General features: G+C 52.8%; 1 protein-coding gene across 13 annotated transcripts in view; it reads right to left on the bottom strand.

The window, feature by feature from the left end:
• The window catches only part of Cars2 (cysteinyl-tRNA synthetase 2 (mitochondrial)(putative)), a 36,765-nt gene that overhangs the window by 1,254 nt on the left and 25,781 nt on the right, over positions 1-9,730 (bottom strand). For 6 of the 13 annotated variants that reach the window (XM_011242082.2, XM_006508890.2, XM_030243777.1 and 3 more), the window contains 5 exons: positions 6,738-6,938; positions 3,654-3,720; positions 3,136-3,274; positions 2,549-2,672; positions 881-979 (listed from right to left, as the gene is read on the bottom strand). In XM_011242082.2, the coding sequence (XP_011240384.1) occupies positions 881-979; positions 2,549-2,672; positions 3,136-3,274; positions 3,654-3,720; positions 6,738-6,938 (630 nt within the window). Of the gene's footprint in view, positions 1-880; positions 980-2,548; positions 2,673-3,135; positions 3,275-3,653; positions 3,721-6,737; positions 6,949-9,730 lie in introns of those variants that run through there. The other 7 variants (XM_030243775.1, XM_030243774.1, NM_001359137.1 and 4 more) reach the window with 2 other exon arrangements.

A 9,730-nucleotide genomic window follows, 5' to 3' on the forward strand; every position in this document is an offset into this window, starting at 1 on the left:
GCAGAGTGAAGTGAGAAGCAAAGGGACTCTAAAGGGGACACAGCGCCAGAGAATGCCAGCAGAATGGAGTTGTGTGCACAGAGGAGGGGCCACCCAGAGAGAAGAGCTGCCTGCCCTGTGCAGCTCCTGGGTAAATCTGCTGGGGCTGGGACTGAGTGAATAGTGACCCTGGGCCACTGGACCCTATCAGTATCCAGATAGGTGCAGTAGCTAATGTAGATACAGTCATGTGCTCTAAGTGCACACACACCTCCCCTCTGTGCACTGAGAGACCTGCATGGACACTAACCCAGAAACTCTGCAGTGACATCCAGAGGACTGGGACACACCTAGGGACCATGGCCAGCCCCATGGATGCTATAAGTCATGCACTTAACTGAACTGGAATAGACCAGGAAACTTGTCTGCTCTGCTGTGGATCAGGCAGCCAAGGCATCTATCTCCCTCTGAGGGAGGGGAGGGCTGTGGGAGGACCTGGCAGGCTTGCCCTTTCTATTTGGTACAACTGAACATCACAAGAAGGGACAGGGAACTCAAGTGTCCTAAGCACAGCCAGAGTCTGGACCTAACATCCCTGCCAAGAACATAGAGCCAATACCACACAGCCAGACAGGATGGGACCTCCCACATAAGCATGGCTGGCGTGGGGGGGGGGGGGCGCAGGGGGCGGGGGATGTCCTTGCAGGCACCTTTCTGTACTATGGAGCAGAACACTGGTTCCAATGCTGCTGCGAGCCAGTCAGTGCTGGAGGTCAGCTAACAGGTACTGTGCTCCTCCAATAAGTCAGGAATTAGGCACCCTTCAGGGAACACTTTCCCGAGGAGGGTGTGTAACATGTGGGCAGTTTCTGGGGAAAGCATTTGAAAGCAATGGATGTACCTGTCGATTTGCCAGAGAAATCCCAACAGTCTCGAAAAACTGCTCAACGTAGGAAATGATGGCCCCAAACACAGTGGGACTCCTTGGGCCACTAGCTTCCTGCAAGAGCATTGAAGTGAGGTCAGGGCATTTCTGCTTCAGCTTTGGCCAGGCTCCCTGGCAAACCCTACACTAGAGTGCAGACATCATGCTGGTGATGTGCCCCAGCTTACCCGCCTCTCACAGCGTGGCTGTACTTGCACACCTGGGTCCTGTGGGTCAAGCGTGGCCACGGGGACAGTGCATGGGACATAGTGATGGGACGGTGATGATGATGGTCACGGGGGACAGTGCATGGGGCATGGTGACGGGATGGTGATGATGGGAGCTGCGGGCATGGTGATGGGACAGTGATGATGGGAGCTGCGGGTCTCAGAAAGTCTGCTGGGCCTCAGTCACTGTTGTAGACCCATGTGAGCCAAGCCTCATCCTGCAGTGGCAGGTGCCAATCTGTCCCTGCTCTGTAATCAGCTTGTGCCTGCCTTCTCCCCAGAAGTGGCCAAGTGGTGTAGGACTCACAGGGGCTGATGCCTGGGAGTCAAGGGGAGGCTGCAGCTGGCAGCTGCCATTCAAGAACTCTAGAGCCACTCACAGCCAGCTTCTCCAAGTATGGCTGGGTTGACCTACTGGTTGTCTTCAGGTCATATAATGTCGGCCTGAACAAGCTGGGACAGAATGGTCAACCCCTCGGTGACCATGTAGGGGACTCAGAAGAAAGGTACCATGGTCTGTCTGGTACCTTGTGTGGAAATGGAGCCCTGGTCAGGAGACACTGCCCGCCTGTGGTACTGACAAGTGTCAAGTCTGGGAATCGACTCAAGCATCCAAAACCTCATGGCCACCTGGAGCCATTCACCACAATGGTGCATTAGCCAAGAAAGGGCCCAGGACTAGCGCCCTGTGTCACCACAGGAAAGGTCTCCTATGATCTGTATGGCCACCAAAGTGCTGCCATTATAGGGGGCTCCCGTGGTAGCACCCTGGAAAGCCTTGAGACCAGACGGCCCAGGCTGAACCCAGGGTTGGTGACTTCCTGACCCTGAGGTACAGGAGTATAAGTCCTGGGGAAAGGAGGTGGTGCCTCCAACCTGGGAGCACTGGGAGCACTGGGAGCAGAGCAGACAGGGACGATGGCTTCCCGTGGTGCTCACTGAGAGCCAGAGCTGGGTCCCCCTGGAGCTGCTTCAGCAGGAGACAGACACAGCTGAGTCCAGGTCTCAACAGACAACTTCTCATTGTTTGGGGCTGTTTTCCCTTTGGAGAGGGAACGCAGTGGATCCTGGAGATTGAACTCAGGCAAACACTTCACCACTGAGCTACTGATCCAACCTAACTTCCCGTTTCAACAAACACCAACCCCTCCACACGCTGCCAAGCCACCAGGAAGGTTGCTCAACTCTCATGGTGGCAGCCATGCGACACAGCCATCTGCGCCGCCCCAGCCGATTCACCTGCTGCCTGCATTCATGTGTTTACTACGGAATGGAGGGATCTAAACGTGCAGCAGGCTGAGCTTGTGAAGAAGTCACATACGAGGGAGCTTTGGGAGGAGTCTCGCTGATTGATGGGGTCAGTGCCCGTTCCTTAGGACAAGCCCTGCCCTGACATCCGCAGCACCCTTCAAGTTACCTTGGAGACCGCCCTGAGCTGTCTGTTTGCATGGTGCACAAGGTCCAGGATGGTGTTCACTGCCCTCGGTGTGTCAAAGTCATTGGCTAGAGCAGCTTTCACCGCCTTCTTGGTGCTAGTCAGCCTGGAGTGGGATATGGGAGTCACCTGTGATGATAAGGCAGGCAAAGGGCTCTCTGGTGCCCCAGCCTGGCCTGGCACCAGCCCTGGATACACAAATATCCTTTCCTAAGAAGTAAAAATATTTCAACTCAGGGACCTCCCTAGGTTGTGTTTACGGTTTTGTAACAAAATCCTAGTTACCACCCTAGCCAAATAAAAAAATTGTTGAGTGAAGGGAACCTGCCCACTTGTTGGATGCATAGTATCTACTTGGGTGATTTTGTAATAGTCAACTACTGAAGGGGCGCCCCTCCCTCCTGGAACAAGAAGGAAACGTGCCCAGCTCTAGGTGACCACAGCCTGTGCAGGACTCAGGACCAGAGGGGAGTGGGGCTGAGTAGATGCCAGCTCCTGGGGGTTCCTGCTGACCTCTGCATCCCGGCCACCTGTCCCCTGAGCGACGGTGAGTCCATGTGACTGCTTACCTCTCCCATAGCACATCCTCCTCAACAGGGCCACAGGTCAGCTGCCCCTTTACGTAGGCTCGTGCATCCTCCACAAAAGAGGCCAGCCCCAGCAGGAGGTGCTTGGCTTCCACCAAGGTACTGTCACTGTATTCAATGGCTGCAAAGGAAGAGATGGCCCTGAGGAAGTGCCTGTGTACCCTGAAGCACAGCACCCGAGACCCAGCGGCAACCAGTGCTGTGGCCAAAGGGCTGCCTGGGCATACGGGCTCTGCCCCCGAACAGGTTCTACCCAAGGCTGTCCTAGAACCTCCTGAGCAACATTTGTTTCAGTGACATGTATGTAGATGGGAAGACATGACTGTGGACTCTGGGAAGAGCAGCCTCGCCTGGGCACCAAGACTGGGTCCCTTCCCTGTGAGGCTTCCTCCAGTATCGTGTCTCTAGTCAGTCCCCGGGGAATGAAGCAACCACACTGCCTGGGTAGGCTTACCCCAGGCTGGCATGCTGCCAACCCCTGGCACATGGGAGCCACTCACCTGACCTATAGTTGGTACGCAAGCAGAAAAGCCGGAAGACGTCAGGGGAGAAGGTCTTCAGGAAGTCCTAGAAAGGGGAGACAGGCGGCTGTCAGTCGGGTCATCGTGCTGGCTGCAGTGATGCAGGGGTTGTACATACAGCGTGACGTGGAGGGTGCTCACCCAAGCCTTGCTGTGCCCAACACCCTCACCGCTGGTTTCCCAGACGCTTCTCCAGCATCCTTCACATGGTCATCATCATACCTGTGGGAAGGGCTGGGGGGATATCCGACACCTCTGTGCACCAGGCCCTACCTGACATAGACAGGAGAGGGGCACTGGCTGCTACCAGGAGGCCTAGTGACTGACTGACAGGGGCAATGCGCACAGTGGAAAAGAGAAGCCATGTTTGCACCAGGCCCCACTGGACGGGAAGAGAGCACAAGAGCTCAGTCAAGGCTAGAACTGGCTGACATCAGCTCAGGTTCAGACTGAGGGCTCTGCCCACCCCGTGTCATAGCGCTGGGTCCTGAATAGTGAGGATGCTCTAAGTTTGTGACCCTCAGCAGCCACCTCTCTGCAGCAGATTACTCGTGAAATTATTTATCTGACCTGAAAGCCCCTTCCTTGAAGACCAGAAGGTGCTACGCAGGCTTCCAAGACAGGGAAGCCAGCTGTGATGCCTGCGGGCCACAAGAGCTCCAAGGACATGATAATGCCGCCCATACCTTGGTAGTATCAAACAACTCGCCTTAACTGGACTTAGGCCCACCGGCTACTGGAAACTAGCTATCAAGGGAACGTCTCTTTGCCACAGATGGAAACCTAAAAGAAGGAGCCCAGTTTCAACTGACCCATCTACAACACAGTTCCTGCCCCTAAGGCTCGGGGATCAATGTGGAAGACGGACAGAAAGGTTTTAAGTGCTAGAGGACCAGAATTTTGCTGTGAGATTGAGTCTCCTAGAAACACCACAGAAGCTGCAACTAAAGTCTCACCAACACAACTGTAACAACATGGTCTGAACAAGGACAAAAGACAGGCTAACTCGGACAGGTGGCAGCCCAGGAGACCTCAACCATACACAAAGAACTACAAGTAACTAAGGAATGTTTTAAGCAAGAGAAATAGTCTTCCGCAAGGAAAAGCACACCAGTTGGCTAATACCAAACGGCCAGTCCTGAAAACATACATATCAGTAACATTATAAAGACTGAGCAAGTTGTAGTCATTGGTTTAGAAACACACACACACACACACGTAATAACAAAGACAAAGAGGTCATGAATTTGAGAGCCAGTGGGGCACAGAGGGAAGAGGGAAACCATGTAATAAAAGAGCGAGGCGGAAATGCAGGTTGCACTGGGGAGTTAGCCTCCCGTCCCAGAGCTGCACTGGCTTCCTCTGGAAGAGCAGAGCCTCCCCACCCATCACCCCCCACAGGAGTGCACAGGATGATGTCTCTCTGGGCTCCCCGTGGGCTCCCAGGCACAGTGAAAAAAACCTTTGATGTGACTCCTCAAGTTGAGGAGAGCTGTTTCTGGTCTGCCTCCCCTCAACTCTTCCACCTTCATCAACTTCCCAGAGTCAGTAGGAGGCCGCTTGGCCAGTCCCTAATCCTGGGTTCCATGACCGCCTTGGGCCATGGTAAGAATTCAGCAGAGATGGGGGTAGATGGTCTGAGTTTGTCAGGCATGGATCCCAGTCCACTAACTGCATAAGGATGGCGGTCATGTATCAAGACCACACCAATGATCGGGGGCACTAGACCCACCCATGGCTGCCAAGGACAGGAGGGTGGCCACAGTCAGGTCAGCCCGGCTGCAGACTGCCAGCAGAGCAGTGTGCCAGGCCAGTATGCACACTGCATCAGAGTGTCACGGTATGGTGTCAGCTTGGATCCCACGTGTTTCACTCATGCTTACATCACATGACAAAGCTCTGGGCTTCACCAGGCTGCCGTGTGTGTGTGTGTGTGTGTGTGTGTGTGTGTGTGTCTGCCTGTCTGTCTGTCTGTCTGTCTGTGTCTATGTCTCTGTGTCTGTGTGTATCTGCGAGTACATATGTACCTGTGTCTGTGGATATGTGAGTGTGTACATGTATCTATGTGAGTGTACATGAGTGTGAATGCATAGACAAGTTTGTGTGTGCCTATAAGCGCACATGAGTGTATGTATGTATGTGTACACGTATCTGAGTGTGTATGTGTGCATATGTATGAATGTATACAAGTGTGTGTGTGCACTTATGCAGTGAACGTAGGTGCACGTGTGTCTGAGTATGCATAAGGGTAAGTGAATGTCTGCATGCATTCAAGTGTACATGAGATAAACATGTGGCCTTGGTGAGTGACAGCCCTACAATTTCAAGTGCCATCTCCTGCATGCACCGCCCCATTATTATGAGGTTTCTCTGTTGCCTGAATTCATAGACCACCTGCTGGCTCAGACCCCTTGTCCACCATGCTGCACATACTACCAAGCGTGACTCTGTCAGCCTGTGTCCTGTTCATGTCCCCATCTGTCAGTGTGGACATACAACCAAGGAGAGCGGCATCCTGGGTGGACACGAGGCTGGATGAGCTTAGAGGTCACACACAGCATGCTAAGGTGACGCATCACAACTGTGGGGACCCAGAAGGGAGGCTTACAGATCTGAAAACCAGTACCCTCTTCCCTCAGAGGCTGCATGGGGCTCTACTGAGTCCTCCCAACTGCCACAGCACCAGGCGAGCTGGGGTTCTTCCACTGTTGTTTTAGAAACCCTTTGCAGATGTCAGCTAAGCACAGAGCTTCCTGCACAACAGCTACAACTGTGAGCTTCCCTTTTGGAGCCTATGGCTGCAGTCATCTCATCTGGGGGCTCCTGACACTGGCATGTCCAGCAAAAAGGGCCACGACGGCCTGGGGTGTTGAGGCCTGGACCCATTCTGCATCCCATGTCTTCTCTGCCCTTCTGCCATTTTTTTTATTTTATTTTTTTTGTGGAATCAGCACAATCTACAGCTATAACATTACAGACGTTTCATCTCTGAAGGCCTCTCATTTTCTAAAAGCCGCCGTCTTCTTTTCAGACCTGGAGTAACCTGCAAGCTGTGCTCTCTACCTTGCTCCAGAAAGGAAGCTGGGTGACTCTGTTTAAAAGTCCCTTGTGCAGAATGTGGACAGGGTCAGTTGTACCACCATGGAGGTCACATCTGAGAGGCAGATCTTGTTTTCCTTTTGGGCCTCTGGAAGGCTCTGCTATGGAGTCAAAGCAGCAATGCAAACAGGAGTCCAGGAGGCTCCGCCCCGACAGCCTGCAGTCCTGCAGAGTCCTCAGGAACAGAAAAGGAGGGGTGATATCGGGGAGTTGCTGTGGACAAAGGTGCTCACAGACACTATTGTTCAGTGTGTCCCTGCTCTGTACTGAGATGTCACCAAGTGTCTATACTTCTCTGGTTCCATCACACAACCTGGTCAGGGTCACCTGAGAGTGAAACCAGATGTCACCTGTGTAAATAAGGGCCAGAGAACTCAAAGTAAAGAGCTGACCTGCCAGGAGGCCAGGCGGCAGCATACGGTGACAGCCGATCTTGGAGATGTTGCCACCATGGAGAGAACCTATAGAGAGAAGGAGCTGGCACCTGATAACCCCCGTGCTGGGGAGATTCCCAGGCAAGGCAGGCCCTCACTAGCTAACCACTTTATATAATCTCATCTTACAGGCACCTCAACCTGTGTACTCAGTTGGGGAGATACCTGGGAGGACTTCCACCCTCTCAGAAGAGAAGGGGAAGGAGGAAGGACTGGGGAGGTGGAGGGACAGCGATTGGGATATAAAGTGAATAAATGAATTTTAAAAGGAAGCAAGCGAGCGAGCTACAGCTTGGAAAGACAGCATGGCCAGCAGAGGGATCCCAGGGGCAGAGGCTCCCACATGGGCTCCACCTCCACTGGACTTCTAGAAAGTGAACTTTCAAGTCAACTGTGACATAGACTAAGCTCACGGTGGTCACCAGAACAAGGACCACCAGGAACCTGACAGATATCCTTAACTGTGCGGCAGGAGCACCTCACCCTACAGAACCATGGGCCGAGGGCAAACGTAGACTGGCTAAAAGTAAAAAATGAGAGGAGAGTCGAGGAGAGGGTAGAGGATCGGTTCCAATGCTTTGAATTAACCCAGCCCCCAAAACCAAGAAGCTGAAGGTCCTTGTCCCCAGTTGGGTTTTGATCGATCAATAAAGAAGCAATGGCCAGTGGCCTGGTAGACTGAGGCAGGACTTTTAGATTAGCTAGAGACTGGGAGAGAGAAAAGAGAGGAATTGGCATGATTTGGAGGGAGATGATCAGATTTAGAGTCGCAGAGGAAAATCATCTAAAATGTAGGTGAGAAGGAATGCAGCCCCCAAAAGAGCTGCCCAGAAGCGTCTTGGGCAAGCAAAGACTAGGGGGCTGCCCAGAAGGAGCCAGGGCAACAAAGATAAAATGAAGAATTAGAGAGCGTTAAGCCAGGATTACAGGAAGGAAATGTGTGCTAGCTGTGGGGAAGATTGGAACTGCCCAGGCTTTGAGCTAGCCAAGGCATTTTAAAATTAACTGGCATGTGAGTGTGTGTGTGTGTGTGTGTGTGTGTGTGTGTGTGTGTGTTTCATTTGCAAACCAGGTAGCTCCTGGGCAGGTTCGTGTGTGCATGTGACCTGCTGAGAGCCAAAGCAGTTTAACTACCACTACAGGAGAGGGAAGAAAAACTCCACACAACTAATAGACAAACACGATTAAGATCCACCTGCTATTCTGTGAGAAATTAACAGGAATGATGTTAGTCTGACCAGAAGTCTTCTATTGACCCTATAGAAGACATCAAAACTGGGTACTCCATTTAGTACAGTGGAATGTTTATTCCTCATGAAAACTATATTCATTACTCCTTGTCAGAGTTCTGTCCAGGCACACCATGTGTGCATGGCCTCTGATGTGTCATCTCCATAAATGTCACTCTATCCTGCCTTCTGCATCCACAGGCTCCATGCCTACAGCTCAACCATTCACAGGCTGCAATACCCAAGCGTGTCTGTGCCCTTATTCCTTCCCTTAGTCCCCTGAACAGTGTGTATATGTATGTGGGCACACACATGCTCCAGTGTGTGAAGGTCAGAGGACAGGGAGCCCATTCCACCATGCGGGTAAGAATACAAAGCAAGAATGTGAGCTACAGATGAAATACCATGACTTGTTTCTCATGTACGGTTGGACCGTGAAAGGCAGCCTGTGTTCCGGTTGAGCGATGCTTACTCGGGAGACCCAGTAGAAAAAAATCTACAAGAGACAGACCTGTAAGCTATGCTCCCAGAAACAACTGCCTGACACTACAATCAACTCAACTCCATAATCCTGTGACTATCAGTCACGTAGACAATGTCCCAAGCTTCTGGTACCTGGTATTCTGGCTACAACCAGGTAAGCTCCTCCCCAAAATTACCTGGCAACAGCAAGGTAGCCTAGCCCACTATAAAAGGGGCTGCTTGGCCCCTCCTCTCTCTCTTAAGCTCTTGCTCTCTCCTTGACTCTTACCTCTCTCTCCTTCTCCCCTTCCCTTCCCCCCCCCCATGTGGCCATGGCTGTCCTCTACTTCTCTTCCTACCCCCCCCCCCCCCGCCCACCTTTCTATAATAAATGCCTTCAAACCATGGATGGACCTTCTCTGCTCATCAAGATCCACTGTGTTAGAGCAATGGAGCAGGTCTCCCTCTAACACCCCACATCTAACCTCCCATGGCCTTCCTGTGCTCCAGCCATGGCTGCCAGCTGAGCTAGCAGCCTGAGTTAGCCAGACTCTCTCATCCCCTCGGTAACCTGCCAGAGCTCTCCCCCTACCTTAGCCCCCCCCCCACCCCCCCAGGCCAGAGTCCGCCTGGATCCTGGGGAGCACGGCCTCCTGGCTCAGATCCCCAAAGCAATGAGGAGGAAGCCAAGCCTTCCACCATGGAAGGATCTGGTGGTCATCTGTAACACAGTGGCCAGACGCCACTACTGAGCATAACCCAGGAGGAGGGCATGGTGACGGAGCAGCCCTCATGACGCAATCCATCCCACGGAATAGAAGCATGCCTGTGA

The sequence above is a fragment of the Mus musculus genome, chromosome 8 (genome assembly GCF_000001635.26).
Source record: "Mus musculus strain C57BL/6J chromosome 8, GRCm38.p6 C57BL/6J".
Taxonomy (NCBI): Eukaryota; Metazoa; Chordata; class Mammalia; order Rodentia; family Muridae; genus Mus; species Mus musculus.